The 25,079-nt window shown below is 40.4% G+C and overlaps 1 protein-coding gene and 1 pseudogene across 21 annotated transcripts in view; one reads left to right on the top strand and one right to left on the bottom strand.

Moving 5' to 3' along the window:
• The window catches only part of LOC148758500 (large ribosomal subunit protein uL13 pseudogene), a 31,950-nt pseudogene extending 21,660 nt beyond the window's left edge, over positions 1-10,290 (bottom strand).
• A 1,801-nt stretch (positions 10,291-12,091) lies between these two features.
• The window catches only part of MCTP1 (multiple C2 and transmembrane domain containing 1), a 491,550-nt gene continuing 478,562 nt past the window's right edge, over positions 12,092-25,079 (top strand). For 8 of the 21 annotated variants that reach the window (XM_074328720.2, XM_074328731.2, XM_074328726.2 and 5 more), the window contains exon 1: positions 13,093-13,852. In XM_074328720.2, coding sequence (XP_074184821.1) covers positions 13,133-13,852 — 720 coding nt within the window. In that variant the 5' untranslated portion in view covers positions 13,093-13,132. Of the gene's footprint in view, positions 12,635-13,090; positions 13,853-25,079 lie in introns of those variants that run through there. The other 13 variants (XM_074328732.2, XM_074328719.2, XM_074328733.2 and 10 more) reach the window with 4 other exon arrangements.

Genomic DNA, 25,079 nt, shown 5'->3' with positions numbered 1-25,079 from the left:
TTCAAATATGGGTCTTACAATGCCAAGCCTTCTAATGCCCACTACGTTATGTCCTGTATCAATATATAGTTGATATTAATTAATATTAATATCTGTTGTGTCTTATATTAAATTCACTCTTTATTGTTAAAAATATTAAGGCTTTTCCATGTTTTCTTAACATTTTAATCAGTTTGTAAAAGGTTTTTATTATAAAGCTAACAAATGGTTGTAGAGATCTGACAGTTCAAAATTGTGTGATGTGAGAAACCCTCTGTGCCACATACCAGAAATTGCCATTATTCAGAATTATGTATGTTTCCTTCCAGATGCCCTACGTACACACATGGGATGTACATATACTTGCTTACACACTTCTAAAGACAAAACAAACAATGGCATTTTTGTGTTGTTGTGTGATTTAAAAAAAATGTAAATGTATACTAATTTTTCTTATCTTTCAGATTTTATTATAATGGCTATGTGGCATTCCCTTGTTTTTATGCATTGCTATTTAACCAGACTCCTACTGATGGATATTTAGTTGTCTTCAAATTTTACTATTATAAACATGTTATAATTGAATAGACACCTTTGAACATTTGTGACAGTCTATCTGTGGGAGAAGTTCTTAGAAAAACTTACTACTGGAGGACGTCATCAAGAGGACCTTGGTTGACTGGAGAGCTAGACCCCTCCCTGTCCTTGTAATGTTTTGTGCCTAGAATCCCCATACTAGCAGCAGTTCCAAGGAGATAGCCTTGAGAGAGTTAAGGCGTTGTTGAGACCAGCTGAACTCAATATGTAAATGAACCCAGTTAAGACCGTTACAAATTTACCAGACTCTAGTGGGCAGGCGCAGAGATCTACCTGTCTTGTAGCAGCCCGGATGCAAACCTCCTATGTAAATTCCCTTCTTTATTACACCTGCCCAAGGGGGCCAGTTTCGAACTTACTTCACCGGATGAATGCCGGAGGTTGTGAATCAAAACTTATTGGATCAAATGGTAAGCATTTTCAGCATTTTGACATATATTGACAAATTACCTTCACAAATGTGTTCCAGTTTATTTCCACTAATAGTGCATGAGAGTTCCTTTTTTAAAAAGCGACACATGAACACTGGATATAATCCATTTAATTTATCTTTTCTCCAATATTATAGGTTAAAAAATGTGGTAGTTAATAATTTTGTATTTACATACTTATTGATAAAGTTGTTGAGCATCTGTAGTCATTTATCTGTGTATATAGCTTTATTTACTACTTGCTGCTAATTTTCTGTTGGGTTGTTGGTGTTTTAGTATTGATTAGTAAATAACTTTTTGAATAGTAAAAAGATTGTCTTGCCTTTCCTATATGTTTCTCATATATGAGAATTTTTGTGGAATGAAGTTTAATTTTCATTTCACCAGGCTTATTAATGTATTTTTCCCCCTCTGGTTTCTGGACTTCCTATAATAATGAGAAAGACCTTCTTAATTCAAAGATTAAAAAAAAATTCAAATTTTCTTATGTAATTTTTATCTCAATATTTTGATCCATGATTTATGCATTCAAACAAATATTTATTGTACAACTACTGTGTGTTCACCAGCATCATACCTTAGTGAACAAAACAGACCAAAATGCCCACGTTTATAGAATGATGTTTGATCCACTTAGATATTCTTTTAATATGCTGAATTTGCTATGATATTGTTAATTATTTTAGCATTGGCTTAATACTTGAGCTATATGAAATTTACTTTGATGGAAGGAATGGGGTAGGAATCCATCTTTGTTATGTTTTTATTCATAGGATCAGCTATTTATCTCAACTAAGATCTTTTACTGGTTGTCTTCCAATATCACCCTATGAAAAATTAAATACTTGTAGGTATTTCAGTTTATTTCTAGACTCCATTCTGAACATTGATTGGTTGTGTCTGTTCCTGAACCAGTGTTATAATTTTAAAATTACTATAGCTTTACAATAAAATTTGATTTTTGAAGGGACTCATTTCCCTTTGAAACACTTCTTTTACAGATTTATTTTTCTGATTCTTATAACATGTTTAATCTTCCAAATGAAATTCTTGGTATTGTGATTGGGATTGTACTGAGTTGATGGATTCATTTAAGTAGAAATGATTGCTATTCAATAGTGAATCTCCTCATCCAGGTGTTTTAAGTTCATTGAAGTCTTCTTTCATGTTCCACAATAGAGTTTTAAAACTTTCTTCATGTAGCTCTTGGTTTTATCTTATTTTGTTCACTTTATTTTTATTTTTTTGGTTATTTTTAACAATTTTTTTTTCTATTTTATAATTTTGTGTGTGTGTGAAAAGGAAAATTATTATTTGTTTTGATTAATTTTGTAATTTACTCCTTTACATTGTTTTTGTTTTTTCCCTTCAATTTTTCAAGTACATAGTGATGATATCATTTATAAATAATGAAAACTTTGCCTCATTCTGTCCAATATTTACACATTTATTTCACGTGCCTTTTGAAATGCATTGGCTCACTTTTGCAGAACACTTAAGTAGCTGTGCCCTTATTGGGAATTGTTGCCTTGTTCTTATACAGGATTACCTCCATTATTGCTTTGGTATGAAGCATATTGGTGGTTTTGGGGGTTATTCATGCATTATTATGTCACATTAAGGAATTAATTGTCTCTTTTTATTTTAACAAGATTTTTGAATTAGGAAAGGATGTTGAATTTTATTATGTGCCTTCTAAGCATTATTTTATCTCATTTGACCAATAAATAGGGCATACTATTTTAATAAATTCCCTAATATCAAACTATTATTCCACTATGGAGATGAATCTAAACATGTTGTGGTTTATTATTTTTTAAATAGGCTACTGATTTCTATTTGCAAATTTCTTTATAAATGTCAGTATGCTATTATAAGATACATAATCAATTTACAACCTGCTCTTTTTGACTCAACGATGTTTTAGTGATCTTTCTCATGTGAACCTATTGATCTATCATTTTCTTTTTGTCTGCTGCACAGAATTTCATAGCATGGATAAATCACAGTTTATATAATCATTCCTGTGTTGAAGGGCATTCAATTTTTTTCTTGTTTCGGCTATTACTAATCATTATTACTATTTCTAACAATGCTGCAATACAATTCCTTAAATGCTAATCTGTGTGCAGAGTTTTGGGTGGGGGCGGGAAGATGCCTAGAAGTTTTGGAATTCCAGAGTCATATATGTTATGTACATTTAAATAGGTATTGCCAAATTGACCTCTTAAGTGGCTGTAACAATTGACATGGCCACTGGTCACAAATGTGGTATCTGTTCCCACATCCATTCCAAAGCTGACACTCAAGCAATTTTATATTTTACTAATCTCTGTAACAATAAAAGAAAATCTTAGTGGGGTTTAAATTTGCTCCTTTCCTTTTTGATATTGATATTTCTCTCTTGTGAATTTCCTGTTTGTGGCCTTTGCCTATTTTCTGTTGGGTTGTCTTATGAATTGGAGGATTCTTTGTAATTTCTGCATTTTAATCTCTGCCTGTTAACATACTTTGTAAACTTTTCCCCTCATTTTGTTTTTTGCCTTTTACTTTGTTTGTAATGTCCTTTGTTGTCAATATTACATGGTATGGAGCCTCTGGAAAACTCCAATGACATCTTAGAATTATTGGGAAAATATCTTGGTCTGAAAGGATCTGTCTCACATTCTGAGAGCCACTGCTCTAAACCTTGCCACATCTTTGAAAATAATTAAATTTATTAAATTTATATCAAATGTGCCATCTATTTTCTGTTATAACCCTGACTGATAAACATAGGCTGTTTAGATAGTAAAAGACAGTCCCAGGGGGCGGAAAAAAAGGCAGGGGATAGGAAGAGAGAGAGAGGTTAAAGAGCAAGAGTTCAACTTTTTTTCTTTTTAACTTTATTGGGTGACATTGGTTAATAAAATCATATAGGTTTCAAGTGTACAATTCTATAATACATCATCTGTATATCGCATTGTGTGCTCACCACCCAGAGTCCATGGATGAATCGTGAGATTATTATACTAAGCAAAATAAGTCAGACAGAAAAAGTTGAGAACTGTAAGACTTCACTCATATGTGGGATATAAAACTGAAAGCAACAAACGAACCAGACAAATAAAGAAAAACTCATAGACACAGACAACAGTTTAGTGGTTACCAGAGTGTAAGGGGCGGGGGGAAGAGGGGTGGAAGAAGAGGGAAAAGGGAGTTCTAGCTATTTCCTCTCTGAGGACAGAGCTGTTGCAAACCAATTTAGGCTGCAGCCACGTTAACAAATCCTAGGTGGTGCTCTATAGCTGGAAGGAGGAGGCCACCTCGCTCAGCGCTCCTGAGCCTATCTCATCACTCGTGTTGTGGATACTGAGCTGGTAGCCAGTGGGTCTACATGGCCTTGCAGCAGAGGCTTAGTATGTATAACTGGGCCCCAGCTGGTAAGGGAAACGGCACATAGATGTCAGGGACCCCATAAGTGGGAGCCAAGGGGGCGATGAGTCATCGGGGAGCTTTCTGGGCTCTGATTAGGGTGGGAGAGATGATCATGTGAGTGCACACTTACTCATGAATGTTAGCAGGCAAACTGGGTCACAAAGGATTATCTCCCCCAGAGCAGAAGGGGCAGATGGCAATGCTCCCAGACTCTGGCTCTTTCCGACTTTCATGAAGATGTGAAGGTCGTATCCTCTTCCCATCTACCCAGATATCTTCTTAGGAAGAGTAACAAGGGAAGAGAAGCCTACCTCAGAGACATACATGTTATCCCAAGAAGACTGCAGGCATTTTCTAAAGGGACTGTCCAAATGATTCAATGTTGATGATGGTTAAAATTGCTTTGGATATTTCGTTCTTTTTTTTCTCCATTAGCCTGTGATTAAGTGGTGTTATTTTAAAGGGAAAACCAGATTAGTTACAGAAAACATAAAGGGACTGTATTTTTCTACACAGCTGCGTAATAGTTAGTAGGATTGATTTTTGATCCCAGTACACTGTTACGTGCAATGTGAAACTGTCTCTCCAGGTCCCTAGCCCTCTTACCAATATATCCACTCTCACTAATGCTCAGAGGTCTTATTTAAAGATGAAAGCCACCCAGAAATGGTTTGTGCCACTTTGTTTATTTATGGCAGCAATTGTTCTGTCTCAATTTAGTTTCTTAACCCTGTGCTGGAGAAAAAGTGCAGAGTTCCTAGGCACTGTTCTCCAGCCTGAGCCAAGGCTGTGCGATGCCAAACCTGATGTCTTTGTAGTTCAGGCTATTGTCTGCTGTATCCTGACAGAGATAAACTATCTTGGGTCTTGGAGTGGTTAAATTGTGGTTAGGTCCAATCTACTGAATTGTAGAATTGAATGAGTAATAGATCCGCAAACACTGGGTGTGGTGGGGAGTAAGGATGGCTCAAACCTAAGGTCCCCTAAAAGATGTTGCCGCACGTAATTACCTCACTGTTCCCACCACTGACTTTATATGAGACCTGGGCCAAGTCCCGTCATACCTTGGTTTCTTAGGTGTTCTATCAAAGGGGAAAACATTACCTGTGCTATCTGTATCATGACATGGCCAGAATTTTGAGGTTTAAATGTGGATGATGGTAGAAGTCAAGATTAAGAGCAAACCTGGAGGACGGATTTCTAAGGTACAAATCAGGGTCTGAGAAACCTGTTTTAGCCAAAACAGTTTCACTGAAGGTAGTTTTCCTCATACAACATTGTATAAGAGTTACTTCTAACTAGTTCTTGCTCGTGTGTTTTCTAGGCAGGCAGTTTTACGCAGGGCTTGCCAGAAAAGCAGCTACATTTTCAGGAACTGGTTTGAAGTCAATAATGTATATCTCTGAAATAACCATTTTATCTCACTGAGAGAGAAATGTGTGAATTAGGGGATTGGATTTGAAATAAACCAAAAACTGATTGCAACCTGGAAAGCATCACGTTGGGAGAAAATGGGGGAGCAGTATAATTCTAATTAGCAAAATGGCCAGATTCAGAATAGCACAGCAAAAGGGAAAAGTCTGCCCTCGTTAGCTAGTCTCTCAGTGTTCTTATCATTAATGAATGTTGGTCTGTCTTAATTCTGTTACTTTGCAACATTGAGCCAGTTCCTCTGAGTCTAACACTGAGAATGAGGCAGTCTGGGGAGATGAGTCCTTTCTCCTGGTCTGCCATGAGGACGTGTGGAGCAGGAAGCTTTGGGCTCTAGGGAACTTGTGGGAGGCAAAATTCTAAAGATGTCCCCCTCCCCGCCCCCCCACCAAGATTCCTGTCCTCTAGTGATTCAATTAAATGCTAATATAGGGGCAGGTGTGAAGAGACTTCGTAGAATGATAGTTGTTTTCTAATCAATTGACCTTAAAATAGGGACATTATCCTGAGTTATCCCAGTCGGCCCAATGTGATCACATGAGCCCTTAAAATTAGAAGGCAGAAGAGTCAGTAAGAGATGAGGCAGAAGGGGAGTTCTGAGAGATTTGAAGCGTGAGAAAGACTCAATCTGCCATTGTTGGCTTTGAAGATGAGGAAGAGAGCACGAGCCAAGGAATGCAGGCAGCCTCTAGAAGCTGAGTGTGACGCCCACTCCCCCCACCCCTGTGGACAGCCATTAAGGAAACGGGATCTCTGTACCCTTGTGGGCAAGGGTACAGACCTTAATTTGGCCAGCCATCTGAATGAGCTTAGAAACAGATTCCTCTCTGGAGCCTCCAGAAAGGAATGCAGGCTTCCCCACACTTTGAATTCTGTCGTGTGAGACGTGAAACAGAGAAGCCAGTGAGGTGATGCTATGCCTAGATTTCCGACCCACAGACACTGCGAGACAATAAATGGGTGTTGTTTTAAACAGTAAAACTTGTGGTAATTTGTTATGACAGAAATTAAAAAAAACACACAAAAAAACCCTAATATAAAACAGCTAAAACTGGCTAGAAACCTAAATCAATTAACTTTCAAATAATTAATAGTTAATTGCATAGTAATAGGATCAGAGTTCAGGAAGGCCTCAGGTTGATTCTGTGTCACGATAAGATCTTCAAGAACTGAGGTTCTTTCCATATCTCTTTTCTGCCAACCTTGGTGTTTGCTTCATTCTCAGCCTTATAGCGAGATGGCTACAGCAGTTCCCAGCATTGTACCAAACACCACAACATGTAGACTAAGAAAAGAGATCATTTCTTTCGTGCTGCTTCTTTATGAGTAAAGGCCTTCCTATGACTACTGCTCTGTGTCAGAGTCTGCTTGTTATTGCCCAATATCCAGCTTCCCTTTCTTCTTCACTAACAAAACCCAGATTTTTAGCTGGACACATGACTGCCCAGAATAAAGTGTTTTTGGCTAGGCATGGCCACGTGCCAGAGTTCTGGCCCCTGGGATACAAGAGTTGGAAAGTAACTCTAAAGGAAGGGGGCATACTCTCCTCCACTCTTTCCTCCTGTTTGCTGGTGGATTGGAAGGTGACTGTAATGGTGGGAGCTGCAATGATGATCTTGGAGCATGTGGTGACTTTGAGAATAGTAGGCATGTGGTGGAGCAACAAGAGAGAAGGAATGTCATACTAGGTCTGGGTGATGACCTTCAGACTTCTTGAACTTGTTTAAGGTTGATGTGTTAATCACAGTTGAATCAAGTCTCAAGTCATATACCCTTGTAGTTTCCAGGATTGATTATAAAGGGATAGAATGACTGCAGTCAGTTGAGATTAATTTTGCAGGGTGTAATGGATGCTGAGGGGTCCACCTATTGTCCTAGGAGGCCCGTGGACTCCATCAAGGAGGTGAATCACAGAGGAACACTCTGGTTCTCAAGGGGACTTACTTTCAGAGTATAGACTGTAGGCTTGGGATAAATTTTGTTTTTATAGTCCCCTATAAAAGAATCATATGACCCAAAAGAATCTTGCTGGAGAACATTCCTTTGATTCTCATAGAGTGGTCACGTTGGGAACCTCATTAGCTAGGGATTAAAATGTCCATATAATGTGCCTTAGCTTGGGTTCCTCTAGACGCTGATATAATGACAGGATTTAGTGGAAGTGGTTTATTTGTGAGGTGCAGGGATCAGTCTTAGGGGAGGGGGGGCATGTGAAACGGGAAGGAAAGAAAGCTCAGAAAGGGTGTGCTGGCAAGCCACCTAGCACCAAGGGCAGTGGAACTGGGAAAAATATTGAATCCCTGCCTCTGAGTTATTCCACCAGAACCCCTCTCAGGGCACGAGGGAGCTAGAAATACCTATACATGGACAGTCAGCATTCACTGGTTGAGAGCTGTTCAAGGCACTTGAGGGATATATGGTTTGTAAGACAGCCCTGAGTTGGAGAGATCACCTACCTGCCCTGAAATCCTGAGGCCTGAGAATATAGAGTGGCAACATCTTCTGCGACATGGTACATATTCAAAGGGGTTATTTATATGTCTATCTAGTAATACCTGCCTTTGTATATACCAGTGAAAGTGGGAAATCAGAATTATATCCCACCTTGGAGAATTGTTTCAGAAACTTACATAATTTTGAAGCTGAAAGGGACCTTAGAGAGACACTAGTTCCATTTCTTTATGTTACTGATGAAAAAATGGAGGCTCCAAGAGCTGCCTGTGGTCACAGAGCACTTAGGCGCAATACCTAGCAAACATCCAAGTCTTCTGACTTTGTGCAGGGCAGACTTGGCATGAGGGATGGGCAAGGGGAAGCTTCTGCTCCCTCCACGTCTCCAAATTACCTCCTTTTCTTCTTTTATATGGACAGTTAATTTTTAAAAATGTGAATGTAAATATAGCTTCAAGTCCCCGCTCTCTCTAATTCAAGCCCCATGGACACTCCTGTGCCCTTCTGACATAGGAATTCCAGAGCATTTCTTGGTCGAAGATTCTAGAATTTTTTACCACTCTGATTCAGAAGAAACCAGTGGCTTAGGTTAAATAGAACAAACAGAAATAGATCCTCTGAAGTTACTTAGACATTAAACTGCATTTGAGAACTGTTGAGAAAACTTTCAAGAAGAAAAAGGCAAAAACGACTTTACACTTGAACAGGAATTGATTCTGTGGAGTTGACTGTATATTAGCAGCCATCTCAATATGTGGAAATGATTACTGGGTTCCTGGTTTTGAAAGGTTCTAAATGCTTCTTTCCACACAGGCAGGGTTTTTCCACGAGAGTTGGAACAAGTCAGTCTGATAGCTTTTCTTGTTTTTGGTTACAAAATGATCATAAAGTATATCTTGGGGACGGGCTTCATTCATCAAAAATACTGCATATATTTGAGTTTTACTTTGGTCCTTGTGAGTGGGTCAGGCTAATAGATGTTATTATCCCCATTTCAGAGACTGAGAGAAGAAATGAGGGCCTGAAGGCATCTGGCTCAGTGCTGGGAGCTGGGACAGCAGCCAGGGCTCCACTGACAAGAGAGCTCCTTAAGTGCCGTTTAGTTGGCACTTTAACTCCCAGAAATGTTTTGTGCTTGCATTTATGCCCTTGATCTCATCAAGTGAAAGTCTGTCCAAGACAGTCTTGTTGCTCACCTAAGGCAAGGACATGGATCAGTGAATCTTTTGAGGCCTCTTAATTATTCTGTTTAGTAATACATACATTTTAAAATTAAAGAAGCTGTGTGGCTCTGGAATCCTGTAGATCTGGGATCTGCTAATTAAGCAAGGAGTGACCTTGCAAGATCACTTAACATGCCTCAGACTTGGTTCCTTTATCTATAAAGTGAGGTTTTTTGTGAGAATTACGTATGTTCAATGATGCAAACCATTTAGCATGCTTGAGTATTCCATGTCATAACTATGGCTAGTCCTGTCAGTTCTATCTTCAAAATATTGTATATCTCAAATTTATCCACTTTCATCACTTCTCACCTACTACCTCAGTCAATGCCACCATTGTCCCTCACAAATTGCTGTGATAGCTCCTGTCTAAACTCTGTTCTCACCTATTCCCTTCCTCCACTTTATTGTCAAGCCAGGATGAATCTTTAGAAATGCAAATTGGATTATAAAGAAACTCTACTCAAAGCCCTCCAGTGACTTCCCATCCCACCCAAGTCCAAAGTGCTCACTGTTGCCTCCAGATTCCTACGTGATTGGGCCCTTAGCCATCTCTGCACTATCTTCTCCTCCCACTCCCCTTTCTCTCTGTTCCAGCCACTCTGTATTTCTTGCCTTTCCTCAAGCTGAGCAAGGTCCTGCTTCAGCATCTTTGCATTTAATGTTTCTTCTTCTTGGGAAAATTTTTCCTGCAGATTCACTACTTGGTTTCCTCCCTCACTTCCTTTGGGTTTCTGCTCAGATATTACATTGTCCATCATCTTTCCAACCTCCTATATTTCAATATGTGATGCATATATTAATTTTATATTAATTCAAGCAATAGATGTTCTGTCAATATTTAAGATGGATTGCAAATTGTAATAAAAAGATTAGCTAATATTCATTGAAGTCTTGCTCCATGCCATGATTTTTTTTTTTCTTTTGCAGGTGGCAGTCTATCTTCTTGGTGTTGTCACTTACAATAGATCTTAGCTCAGATGATGATTTCAACGAGAAATCTTTTACTAGACAAGCCAGAAGTGATTCTTTACTCTTCTGTATTCCCTCAGTGAGCAGTTTGTACCATTCAGTTTCCCCTTGTGTTGTAGAGTTTTTATAAATATCTTCTCTTAAATATAATAAGACATTTGATGGCAGAGAGCATATCTAGTGCAACTTTATATAATTTGTACAATATTCTCTCATTTTATAATCCACTTTAGATATTTAGGGAAAATTACATGTGCTGTTTGAAGTTGAGTAAATGAATTCACATTGGTAAGTGTTATTTAGGATCATAGAGTTCAGAACCTGAAATCTCAGAGTTAGTATATTCAAGACAAAATTAGGTAAAGAGAAAAATGAAAATATTAAGGTACAAAAGTCAACGAAGTGCATCATTATGAGACTATATGCATAAAAGGTTGAATTGTGTAAAGTTATCTCCATGGGTCCACATCGTATAAGTATGACAAAAACTTAACATGTGTAAAGAGTTCTGGAAGAAGTAGTAGTCATTTCTTCTTAATTCTTTACAGTAATACCATATTTCTTTACTTATCTTCTCTGCAGTTCTGCTGATCATGTCCCAGAAAAACTAGTAACAAAACTAGTAACAAAACATGTTTCCTGTGTTAGAGAGAACACTTCTGGATGTTGCAGTTTCTTTTTGGGCTATCAGAGTCTCTCTCTCTCTCTCTCTCTCTCTCTCTCTCTCTGTTTTTCTCTTTGTTGTGGTACTTTCAGCTTGTCTCTCGTGGAAAAGCCTCAGGCATTGAGCTAAGTCATCAGAGGGATTCTCCCTGTATATATCATGTAGGTAAAACAAAAACCAACCTCCCCCCCTTTCCGATTGGGTTGCCAGATTTAGCAAATAAAAATACAAAACACCCAGTTAAATTTGATTTTCAGATAGAAAACAAATAGTATTGTAGCATATCTCATGCAGTATTTGGGACATATACTTAAAATATTTATTGTTTATTTGAAATTCAAATTTAATTGGGTGCCCTGCAATTTATCTGGCAACCCTACCTCCATAACCACTCTTTTATGGTACCGTTTTATTGTCTCCTTGGGACTTTTCACTATCAGAAATTGTGTTTATTGTCTGACTCTCCTGGCTCCTTTGTTCATAGCTGCATTCCCACAACTGATCACAGTGCGTAGTACATAGTAGGTGCTCAATAAATATTTAAGTATTTGTTACAAAGGTAGCAAATTCTTTGTTACAAAGAAACAGAAAACTCAAAAGCTATGAGAGGTTAGTAACATCTCCACGGCATACTGCTAGCTAGATGAGGCTGGAATCAGACAGCATGGTGCCAAAGCTCAGGGAACTCTTGCATGATTTCCATATTTAGGGGTGCAGAGGGCAGTGGGGGAGGGAAGGGACACTGTCACCTGCCTTTCAAGAAGCTTCTTAGTAGAAGACCCTTGAATCAGTAGATTTTGGGAGAAGCAAAGTCTGAATGAGTTAAAACGCCTTTTCTATTTGCTTATAATGAAGCAACCAAAGGAAAATGCACTTGAGTGAAAAGAACAAGATACTTCGCGTTTGGAACGGGGGTCAGAGGCAGAGCGCACCCTCCACATGTTCGTCTACCTGAAACTCCCTGCAACTTCAGGGCTGGCCTCATTGCCAGACTTCAGAAACCTCTAGACCTTGATCGCAAGAGAAACTACCAGTGCACATACAAATAATGAGCGGGGAGGGGTGGATGGCGATGAAGTCAAGACAGAAGAAATCAAACTCTCGTTTTGGACCCAGGGCGCGCAACGGGGCGGGGACAGCGGTGTTCAGCCCCAGAACTCAGTCGGGTTCATCTCTTCGTGTGGACGCTTGGCACCTCACAGAACCCACCGAAGGCGTATAATCTTCATGCTAGCTCACTTTATTGGATCCAGACGTTCACTAGCGGGCACGTCCAGCGGCTGGCCCAGAGCGAGCTGCGTGGGAACTGTGGCCGGATCCTAGCAAGCAAGCTGGCTCCGGTCCCTACCCAGCTCCACCTGGCTCTCGCCTGCCCGCCCGCCCTCCTATCCAGGAGTTGGAGGATGGTCCCGGGGTACTCCTGTGGGGCTGCTGGTCCCCTGTGTCTTCAGCCGGATCCTCTCTATTGTGTGAGTCCTGTGTGCGCCCCGTTTGGAGGCAGCCGCCCCCGCCGCTGACAGGTGCTGCCCGTAGGGTGCCGGGTGCGGTCCCTGGCGCAGCTGGACGTGCACACCAGGGTGCGCGTAGCTTCCGAGCCCGGAACCAGCGAGGAGGAGGAGGCCGGGCGCGGCCTGGGGGACTACAGTGGACTGCAGCCGCGGAACTCGGGGCTAGAAACTTTGCAGGCGCAGCGGCCAGGATTTGGTGACAGCGCCAGCCCACCCCGGCAAGTGCAGGAGGAAGAGGCGGCGCCGGAGTCCCGCGGCCCGAGAGCCGCGGCGGCAGCGGCCTCTTTCCCCGGCGCTGGCCTGAAGCCGCTGGGCGCTCCCAGCTTCTGCTGCTGCGCCCGCCGCAGCCGCCACCGCCGCCGCCGCCACCACGGTGGGGCTCCCGGAGGAGGCGCAGCGGGAGAGGGCGGTGGAGAAGGAGGGGGTGGAGGAGGGAAGAGGAGGAGCAGGGGGTGGAGGATGGAGCCCCGGGCTGCCGCGGCGGGCTCGCCAGAGCCTGTGGCAGCATCCTCCTCTTTCCAGGCCCGGCTCTGGAAGAACTTACAGCTGGGAGTGGGCAAGAGCAAGGGCGGGGGCGGCGGGCGTGCTGGGGCCCCCGAGCGCCGCACTGCGGACACCCAGTCGCCCTCCCCGCCACCCCCAGGGGGCAGGCGGGAGGTACTGGCCAGCGCGGGTGGCACGGGCAGCAGGTGGAGCGGCTTCAAGAAACGGAAGCAAGTGCTAGATCGCGTGTTCTCCTCCTCCCAGCCCAACCTGTGCTACTCCTTGCCGGAGCCTCTGGAGCCTGGGGGTACCGGCAGGGCAGAGCAGGGGTCAACTCTGCGCCGCCGGATTCGTGAACATCTGCTCCCCATAGGAAAGGGGCCGGCGGCAGCCGCGGGAGCAGGCGGAGTGACGCCCCCTGGCGGACACTCCCCAGACTCAGCTCCCTCTTCTTCCTCCGCCTCATCGTCCCTGTCCTCATCGCCCCAGCCACCCCCAAGGGGGGACCGTGCCCGAGATGAGGGTGCACGGCGTCGGGGCCCCACGGCGCACTTGTGCCATCAGAAGAGTTCCTCCCTGCCGGGCACCGCCTGCTTGGAGCAGCTGCTGGAGCCACTGCTGCCTCCCGCAGAGCCAGCACGGATCCCCGCGGAGCTGCGGATCCCGGAGAGGGGCGCGGAGCGCAGCTGCAGCCCGGTGAGTGACTGGTGGGCGTGGCTTCAGACTAGGTGCGCGGGGCCTTGCCTCCTGCTTTGGGGGAACACGACCTCAGAGTTGCAGGGCGGGGCGGGTGATACCGGCTAAATCAAACAGTGGGAAGAAACATGTTGCCCCGGCTTAGTAAAGGTAGCGTTCTGACTTGCACCTGACTTTACTTTTGACAGAAATACTACCACCTGCCAGAAGCTGTTTGGGTAGCTTTGTGAGTTGCCAGTGACAGTGGAAGTATTAATGGTAGCCAAGTGGCAGAGGAATAAAGTTAGATGTAAAGTGGGCACTTTTTGGAGGACCACTGGAAGGGCTCTCCAGCTGTGTCCCCTCGTCAAAACTAAAAACAAACCCGACAACTTAAAAAAAGATTGCAGCCAGGTATGATGATGGTGCGTAGGGGTAGGCATTTGAAACTAATGTTTTGCAGGATGGAATAGAAATGGGGAGAGGTGACTTAATGTTAAACATGAGATCGTGTCTTGGGGAAACCCTTGAAGCAGAAGTCTGCACATTTTCCCTCCGTGGTTAAAACTTCCTGTTGCAAGTGGATCGCTGCCCAACAACTGGGCAGCCTGAGCATCTCATCCGAGTTAAATACGGTCCTATGGCTTTTTCTAAAATTTAATAGTCATCTGAAGCGATTGTGTTTCAAGTATGCTGCTTTACACATCGTGTTGACTTCCTTGGTCAGGCAAATTTGGTCAGACAAGAGTCAAGTAAAAAGTGAAAATGTACCTGTAGGATCCCTAAGGTGGTCCACTGAGCAGCTGCTTTTACTCCCTCAGTTTTGTAGAGGCGAGGCTCTCCTTTTGTAAATGTTTATCAAATAGTGTTAATGCTAACAAATACAGAGGATGCCAAAAAAGTGTATGTATGCACAGTTTAAGAAAGGAAAAAAACTATTAAAATTGTAATATTCAATATACACCAATAACAAAAGATGATTACAAGTCACATTTGACTTCTGCTCTTATGAGAGGTGCTCAAAGTGGTTACCATCAGTGTCCAGACACTTTGATTACGGCAAACTACTGTTTAAGCCATATTGACCAAAGTGTCCACTTGTATACATTTTTTGGGCACCCCTGGTATTTTGAACGTTCCATTCTGCCAGGGACCTCTTTTCTTTCAATGTATCTTAGCTTATGTAAATTCTCATTATTTTGATTATGAATTATTGTGAGATTAATGACATATACATTAAAACTTAGATTAAAAGTTGAATTACAAAAACCGTAAGGCCATGTTTTGAAGGATAAGATATGGGAATAGATGTGTTTTCAGTTGAAAATATTTTTAGTTCATGAGCTAATTTATTAGTATAGTTTCAGAAAGTAAAGCAGAATACAAATATTTTATTGTTTAATAAACAGAATTGCTTTCAGTGGCCTGATGTTACTGATGTTCAAGAAAACACCTGATGTTCTACAAAAAGGTTTTAGTTCTTCTCAGTAGAGTAGGCAGAGATATTATTGACAAAAAGCCTAAATAAACCTACCTTTCCTTTTATCCTAAAAGAGAATTGAATAGAACTGTTTCTGGTTCCAAAAGTAAGGTAAAAAGTCATTTTAAAAGGATGTTTTAAATTCAGTATAGATGCATACTGTGTATTTAAAAGGCATTTATTTGTGAGTGTGTACCTCATCCTAATGTATAAGAATTTTACAGTTGGAATACTGTTAACACTTATTTTTATGAATTTTTGCAATCAAGAAGAATAAACAGCAAATAGTAATTGAATAATTTTGGAAGGTTGGTATCCTATTATTGCAGATGTTAACTTACTACATTACTTTGCAGTTCACTGAAGCAAGATATTTTCAAAGCAAAAGCAGAGAATTCTGAATTGATCTTTATGTTGGTTTTTACCAAAAAGTTTTCAGATACCATCACTCTTGAAAAAAATACTGCTGTGTAAATACAAATTTTGTATTCAAAACACCTAAACCTATTTTGGAGAAGATACTGAACTAACATTATTGTGTGTGTCTTCACCATATGCTGGCCACTTTATAGCCTTACATGATTTAACACAGCAGTCTTACATGATAGAAGTGCTTGTTGCCATTTTTATGGATTAGGAAACCAACTCTCAAAATAATTAAATAATTTTTTCAGGGTCACATGGTTAATAAATGACAGAGAGAGGTTTTGTACTCAAGTCATTCTCTAGAATCCTTTGATTACCTTTGACAAGTTTTAGAACTTGCTGTGTTTCTGAGATTACTTCATTCCTATTGATTAATACCTGCAAGTTTACATACGTGTTTTTATTATATTAGTTTCAGGTGTACAAAACATAATGGTTAGACATTTACACCCCTCACAAAGTGATAACCCCCCCGCAAGTCTGCCACCTCTCTGACATTGTATATATTCCCGATGCTGTACTTTACATCCTGTGACCATACACACACACACACACACACACACACACACACACACACACACACAAACACAACATGGTGCCAAAAAAATGTATACACATTTTAAGAAAGGAAAAAAACTATTAAATTTGTAATACTCAATATATAGTCATGTTTGACTTCTGCAATTACAAGATGTGCTCAAAGTGGTTACCATCAGCGTCCAGACACTTCTGATTATGGTGAACTACTGCTACATAGATAACACTTCTTAAAATGTGTATACATTATTTGGAACTCTGTGTGTATGTGTGTGTGTCTGTGTGTGTATACACATACACATATGTTTAATTATAGTTGACATTCAATATAATTCTACTTCAGCTTCAGGTGTACAGTGCAGTGGTCAGGCATCTACACTATTTATGAAGTGATCCTGTTGATAAGTCCAGTGCCCATCTGATACCATACATAGTCTTTGCAACATTATTGATTAGGTTCCCCCTACTGTATTTCACATTCCCGTGACTATTCTGGAGTTTTTTCTTCATCCCTAGAATCAGTTCTATGATGGAATAGTTATATTAATTTCTTTTTTGTCCTCTGTGATGCATTGTTGCATATCTATTATATCACATTTACACCGACATTATTAATCATACCATCTATAGTTCTAAGGAAGCTTTTCATTATAAAGAATTAGCGTTTCAATGAAGACACAGGAGGAATAAAAAACCTAAAGTATCTTTCAAAGAATAGGTGAAAGGTAGGGTATAGGCAGAACAAGAAGCCCTGAGGGGCTTGTCTGGTACCAGACACAGTCCCAGAAAGAGGAACCATTGTTGGTTCCCAGCATGTCCTGCCCATGGAGCCTTGTTCCCTGAGAAGTGGACAGTTTTCTCTGTTATGGGTCACAAATCCAGCTGCCAGGAGCATTCTCTCATGAATATACAAGGGAGGATTCCTCAGTCCTTGAAATACTTCTCTGTCCAACTCAAAGGAGCCCGCTTACCTCTCTGAATGGGGAAGAGGAAGAAATATGGTCGAAACCTGGAACAGGAAGAGGACTCACTGAGGGATCCGGGGAGCAGGCCTAACTCTGCTGTGCCCTTCCCAGCTTCCTACATGTCTCACAGACCTTTCCTTGCTTTCCTTGCACCTCATCTCTGAAGATACTTGGGCTTGGGGAGGGAGTCTAGAGCACATGCAGATTTCAGTTTTATTCACAGTTCACAACAGATGGGAACACATGAAAGAAAAGACAGTAAAGACATTACATCAGTCTCCAGATTGTCTATAAAACAAAGACCAAAAAATCTTTCTTTTAAGGAAGAAATAAATTTTTTTGCAAAACCAAGGCAAAGGGCTCAATTTTTTTCTTTTTCTCTGCTTGATCCTGGCATCAGCCATATTCTCCAACACACTTCCCACCCCTCCACCCACTGGCCCAGCATGAGGCCCCAACAACATACTCTGACACTGGGTGGAGATGTTAATCAAAAGCCAAAAATCAGTTTGGGTTTCTGGGGAAGGAGATTTGGAAGTCACTGATGTTCAATGGTTAAAACTGAACAAACTACCTCCCGTGCCCCACCAGCCTTCTTGCTATTGTTTTCTTTCGTCAAATGTGCCTTTGAAACACATTAAAACACACTTGATAATGCCTTGCACATTAAATAATGTGTATTATTTAAAATATTCCGCTTTGAAAAAAATAAAAAAGAAACCACTTTCTTCCCACTGATTCTAATTCACGTGTCAGGCCATATTGTCACACCAGATGCATTTCATTTTCTGCAGTACAGTTGGGAAAGACGCTTTCTCAATTTGTGTGCATATCAAAAATATGCCTATTTTATGTATTCTGTCTTGAGTTGCTAAAATTATATTTTGCTAGCATCAGAAAGTCAGTATTTTAAGATAAAGAGTGAGGAATATGTTGTGTTTTTTAGTGTTTTAACAAAAAGCTTGTAGTGTTTATGAACGTTAAACTTTTATTGTTCTTTCAAATTCATTTTGTTAAAATTGTCTACATAAAGGACTAAAAATGTTTTTTACAAAAAAGTAGGTAAATTATTCAAGGTATGATAGAAATGTTTCAAAACATTGTAAGAGGAACGTTCATTCATTGGGATGAAATTCCTAGAACACATCTGTAAGCCCTAACAAAAAGTGGAAAAATATTTTCTAACATAGTCTATATGGGAAGTGCATCTTGCTTTATTAATTATCTGACCTTTTAAAGAAAACCTGTATTTTTAAAAGCGATTTCAAAAGGTGATCTGCGTTAATTTTTGCTATCTATTTTTTCAGGTGTTTTTAATATTACTTCAAAGAACATAATCTTAGGGAAGGCACAAATTTAAAAAATGTAATTTTTTTACCATTTAAAATTTTTTTATTAAACTTACTGGAGTGACATTGGTTAGTTAGGTTTCGAGTATACAATTCTATAATACATCATCTATATATTGCATTGTGTGTTCAACACCCAGAGTCAGTTCTCCTGCCATCACCATACATTTGACCCCCTCTACCCTCTTCTGCCATCTTCCCTCCCTTCTTACCTCTGGTAACCATTAAACTGTTGTCTGTGTCTTGAGTTTTTGTTTGTTTATTTGTCTTGTTCATTTGTTGCTTTCAGTTTTATATCCTACACATGAGGGAAGTCATAATTCTTGACTTTTTCTGATTTATTTCACTTAGCACGATAATCTCAAGATCCATCCATGTTGCCACAAATAGCAGTATTTCGTCTTTTCTTATGGCAGAGTAGTATTCCGTTGTATATATGTACTACATCTTCTTTACCCAGTCACCTATCGAAGGACACTGGTTGTTTTCATGTCTTGGCCACTGTGATTAATGTGGCAATGAACATAGCAGTATATACATCTTTATGGATAAATGTTTTCAGATTTTGGGGTAGATACCCAAAAGAGGGGATTGCTGGGTCATATAGTAATTTTATTCTTAATTTTTTGAGGGACCTTTGTATTGTTTTTCCATCATAACTGTACCAATTTACATTCCCACTGGCGGTGTATGAAGGAAAACCACTAAGAAATCTACTAATCACAAAAAGAAGCCCCTGAAAGTAGCATTAGTAGGTTTTTCAAAGTAAGGGTGGTAGGGGATTTGACCTTAGGATATTTTGGAGCAGAATATGAAGTGAAGTTTGTTGTGTGATAGCCATTCTTGAAGAAATACTGTGATCATCTCCAGAGAAAGGGTGTGATCAGTGAGAGATTTACTGTAGAGTGGGATTTTTTCCTCTGTAACTTTTAGTTACTATCCTGTTTGTCTGGCAAATTTGAGTAGAGCTATTACTCTTGCATAAATGGAAGTGTTATACATATTATATGAGATTGGCTTGTAACAAAACTGAATAAACACTAGCAATTGCTCTGTTAATTGTTATTATTGAACAGTATTTTAAAGTTTTGTCACTGCCACCACTACAAATAAGTGGTTGGTTAGAAAATATTAACAGGGATCTTTGCTGGTCCTTTTCATTTAATTTAAGGTATGCATTATTTTACTTGCAGTGGTGGCAAAAGTAGCTCAAAATTAACCAAGGCAGTATTGGCGACATTACAACTTCACACAGAAATGAAACAATCTTATGTTACTTTTGGCAAGTATGTGCACATTATCATGCAAAAGTGAATGAATGCTTTGAGGGATAAAATAGGATTAATGGATTTATAAAGAAAATAGGACAAACATTCCTCCTTTTTCCCCACTGTTTGGAAATAAGGGATGATTTCACAAAATTAAAGTTTAATAATATAGTTTTGGTACCTCAAGGAAACATATAGTGTGGTTTCTTTGCTCATGATGATTATCAAAACATTGTCCAACACTAGACTGATGAGAAGTAAATAGTATGTCTATAGATAACATTATAAACATTGACAAACTCTGAAGATTCAGAAGTTAGGTTTATGGGTTTTTGTTGTTGTTGTTAATTCATAGTTGTTTATGGTGTCATAGCAGATATCTGTTTTAGATAATTAATGTTTTTGACATTAATGTTTTTGAAATCTGAAGCTTTTCTTTAGTTGGAAAATTTACTAAAATTATGTATTTCCCTGCCTCAATAAGTCAAGCATGCCGACTAAATAAGACCTTTTCTTAGCAATTGAGGATAATTGTTTGAATATTGGCTTCTTGGGGGTTTGTTTAATGTGCATGAAATAGTTATTGTATTAGAACTTGCTTTAGGTAAAATTGGTTGGTTTCATAAAATTATAGTATTACCTATTTTTGATAAGTTTTTCTTTCTAGAAAGTTAATTATTGAAAGGTATGAGGCAACCTTCCTCAAACTTTTCTTTTTTTTACTTGCCAAATAATCTTTACTGTTTTTATTGATGAGTTTTGATTTGTCCGTACCATTAAAAATATCATCTGTTTTTTCCAACAGGATTAACTTTATGTACCGTTTTGATTTCTTTGTCATTGTCAACCTTTTCTTCTAAATTATATTGCTTTTTATCAATCAGGTGTGGAAAGTGATTACTATCCTTCAACATTTCAAGGTGTTATGCAAATATATTTTCCCTTCCAGTGTATACCAGTTTCTTATTAGAATTTTTTTTTTCAGCAGAATATCAGCCCATGATTACTCTGTCTCCAAATATTTGTATTTAACATTTTCAATGTAAGCAATGCGAAAAACTGTATTTTCAGTATAATGAGATTTAAAAGTCCAGCATACTGCCTTCTTGAGAGAACAATTTTCCTGTGAAGTCTGAGATATTTTACACCAGTCCATTTCCCATTCTCTTGGGTCCCAGCCAATCTGGAAAATTACAGTACATGATAGACAAATGGGCCTCTGGATGTTTCAGAATTTATGCCTCCTTCGAACTCCATGGGTTCTATTCAAAGAGGCCCCTTCAGCATTAGCAGTCTCACCCGAGTTTGGTGAAGCCTGAGCTACCTGCACCAGTACCGCTAGAGTAGGATTTGGCAAACCTTAGTACAATAGACCTATTTAATAAGCATTGTAAAAAGGTTCAGGAAAATCACTCAATAAATGGTTGCTGAATGAATGAATGAATGATGGAATAAACAATGCCTTCTTGTTTCTGAGTCTCTTTAAGTCTGGCAGATGTATTTGACATTCCCCTCTTCTTCCAGCTGGTGGCTTGGCTTTTCTCAGCTTGTACTTTAATTCTGGTTCACGTCTGTGGGCAGGAAGGGAGGACATGATGCCTGCTATGTACATGGCAGCCATACTGTGCTCACGTGGGGGATGGAGGAGTGGTTTCTTTTTCAGAGGTTTCTGGCTCAGGGCTGCATTTCTTGGTGCTTATCTCTGATCCAAGGTATCCATTTTTGCACCCAAGTCTCCTTGTCTGGCCTCTGACATTGCACCCCCACATCTGGATTCTAGATACCTGCTGATACATTGTTACTTACAATCTCTGAGTCTTGAACTCTGCTTGAATCTTAGCTCAAGATGCTTTCCTGCCGGCCTCACGGCCACTTTTCCTGAAACCCATTTTCTTAGAGTAGATTAAAATCCCAATCTTGATCAAGAATCCTGCCCTCACTAGCCTGGTCCATTGCTGCCTCTTGAGTGCCAAAGGTGTGAGCTGGGGTTCAGACAGCTGGCCAGTTGCTTGTCATAATGATCACCTGTCTCATGCTGAGGCTACTTAGAAAACACCAAAGCCTCGCTCCAGAAGAGCTACTTTGCCAGTTAACTGCATTTGCCTACAAAGGCTGTTTCTTCCCCTGGGGCACTGGACTAGAGCTGATTTTTTCACTTCTCTGTGTCCCTACTCCCTCCTTTGCTATTTATATAGCTCTCAACAGGCCTATTCTTTGTCTTCATCACCCTTTTCCTTAGTCCTTCGTGCTTCTTTCTCCTTAGTCTTTCCTTTTCTCTCTCTCTCTCTCTCTCTCTCTCTCTCTCTCTCTCTCTCTCTCTCCTCCCCGCCCCCGCCCCTTTCTTGCAAGGCAGTTTTTATAACTCACCCTGAAGCATCTGGAGCAGTGCTGTCCCATATGGCACCCACTAGCCTCCTGTGGTTTTGAGCCCTGGGAATTGTGCCATAGGTGTAAAGTACACACTTGATTTTGAAGCCTTAGCCTTAAGGAAAGAAAGGAAAATATCTCATTACTGTTTTTTTTTTTTTCGTTTGTTTTGTTTTTTAATATTGCTTGCATGTTGAAATAATATTTTGGATATAATGGATTAAATAAAATATATAATTAAAATTAATTTCACCTGTTCCTTTGCATTTAAAAAAAGTGGGTATTAGAACGCTTAAATTATGTGTGTGGCTCATATTTTTATTTTTATTGGACAGCACTGATCTAGAGCAGGTGTTCAAACTCCGTTGCCCACTGCGGCCATCAAAGTAAGAAAATAAACAAAAAAGATTTGATGGGGCCCAGGGTGAAGCAGGGAGCCCTTACCCCATCGAAGGGGCAGCTGCCTCTCAGCTCCAGCTGATGGCTGGCATGCAGTGAAAGAAGCAGGGTTGCCAAGTTTCTAGGTTCTTTCATAGAAGCCAAACATCTGGATTTTTGTATTGAAGTCTTGAAGTTTTGATAAATAGTTTGTATTTTTAAAAACACATCGCAGGCCAAATAAAATATGTCTCTGGAGTGAATTTAATTATCAGTTTGACCTTGTGACTCAGAGAGCTCATGTGTGATTTCTCTTCTCCCCTCCCAGTGCTAGGCATAGGTTATTTGGGACACACTAAGTGTCAATACATTTTACACAGTAATGGAATCTGGAGTGGTGGGATGGAAGCCAGAATGCAGTGGTTGAAGGGTGTCTGGAAAAAGGAGGTAGGGACAGGGAGAATGACCCAGCAGTTTGGTTCTAGCCAGGGGATAAAAGGAAGTGGTAGAAGGAGAACTGGAATGATCTTGGCATGGGATCACGATGCTGGCATGGGATCACGGGAGGGATTTTTTTTTAAATGGCTATCACCTGAATGGGTTGATGAGTAGAAGCCTGCAGAGAGGGAGAAGGAGAGGCTGAAGTGAAAGGGGAAGAAGGGGGTAATCAGTGGGATGAGGTCCCTAAGGATGTGTGTAAGGGTGGGTCCCAGAGACCAGGGGAAGTGGTAGCCTCAGTCAGAAGGTGGATGCAGGAAAGCAGGAAATTTGGTGGCAGCAATTTGAGGGTGTTTCCACCTCTGCCTTGTTTGAAAGTGTAGGTTAGGATTTGGACACAGAGGGATGGGGAGAAAAATATGGCCCTAGGCACAGAGGGGAATAGTGCCCTGTGTATTTAAGAAATGGGGAGTCAGTAGTGGGATGAAACCTAGGGTGTGGGAATGGGGATAGTGGGAAATAACAGTGCAGGTGAAGGTGTGCCAGACTGAGGGGTGTGTCTAGTGCAGTAATAGGACCGGGAGGCATTTAAGCAAGGAGACAGGGCCAGGTGAGCCTTAGAAAGGCAGTAGAGATGGAGACCGTGCGAGGTGACAATGATCCTAGTGGAGTTAGGGAGTGACCTGACCTTGGGGTTGGGAAGATGGAAAGATTTGAAAGACCAGGATGTGGCTGAACCTTTAGAAAAAGAGAAAAGTGGAAGAAATGAATTAAAGCACGTTTCCCTTTTACTTATGCCTTTGATTTTTCCAGGTCTGTTCAGAAATGTCGGTATCGAAAAGTCTTTATAACTCGTGGAAAGGTAGAGGGAAGGCTGAGTTTTGAATTTGCTGGTATGCGACATGGTTGAGGGTGCCAGGCTCCTGAGTGGCAGATTTATCACCTATTTACTGTAAAAGCTCATTCTTTTTAGCTATTTTGTATTCTTCCTGAATAAGATAGTTATTTTCTCTTCAGGACTAGGCACTTAAAGTAGTGAGTGTTAATGGAGAAAAAGAAAGGGAAAAACAAGTTTGTCAGTTTAAAATAAACAGGTAGAACAAGAAAACCTCCTACATATCCCTGGAACATAGACTCATATGGTGCCTGATGTCACAGTAGCTACATATTTGGAGAAATATAATGAAAGGGTGTAGACTCCATGGACTGACTCTATGGAAACTTTTATTCTTCAGGCAGTACACTTGAAACATGTTAAATATGCATTCTCTCTGATGGAAGGTTGATCTATTGTGTATGGCAAATGATTAGTTTTTGAAAGTTGCAAATAGATATTTTCTCAAAATAGAAACCGTATTCTATCTATGCCCTTAAGGCATATTTGACTACTGTTCTTTCATTGAAATGTAAAATAGTTTTTAATAAAAGAAAAATTCAGCATTTGTATAGCTGCCCTTGAATAGTATTTTTACCACATCAAATTAGAAATGTTTTCCAAAATGTGTATTAAGATTGGAATAGATTCTGCAGACAAGTTCCAGGTTGTTATCCAGCTATTGCCAAGCCTCATGTTCCTTACAGGTCAGAATGCTCTGAACCAGCATGGCCCCACTTACTCCTGGCCCAGAGCAGACATGGCTGTGCCTTCCCCTTCTGCTTTTTTCACGTTCCTCTATTTTTAAAAGGGAGCTGGAGGTGAGGGATGTGGTCGAGCTGAGATTGGGACCTTGTCTGGTTCTCTCTGGCCTTGCATATATGCCAATTCAACTCAACAGTTTCAGGTGAAAAAACATTTACTTAACCATTTTTGTCATCACCTCTCAGGCAGCATCCATTTACTCTAGACTCAGGCTGCTGCTCTGTGATTTCCTAGCTTGCTTTGTGGGAGCCAGCACTGTGAGACTTAGGGGAATGGGCAGAGATGGGAGGGAGACCTACATTTTGCAGTTTCCCAGGCCGCGTGCCCTCTGCCTCTTTTCAAGGAAGATGGAACTTTGTCAAGTATTCTTATATCTATTCCTCTCTATCTGACATTTGCAC

This window comes from Rhinolophus sinicus, chromosome 3 (assembly GCF_057876585.1).
Source record: "Rhinolophus sinicus isolate RSI-liver-muscle chromosome 3, RSI-T2T, whole genome shotgun sequence".
NCBI lineage: Eukaryota > Metazoa > Chordata > Mammalia > Chiroptera > Rhinolophidae > Rhinolophus > Rhinolophus sinicus.
Note: the sequence above shows the minus strand (reverse complement) of the source record. Positions and strands in the feature narration are given on the sequence as shown.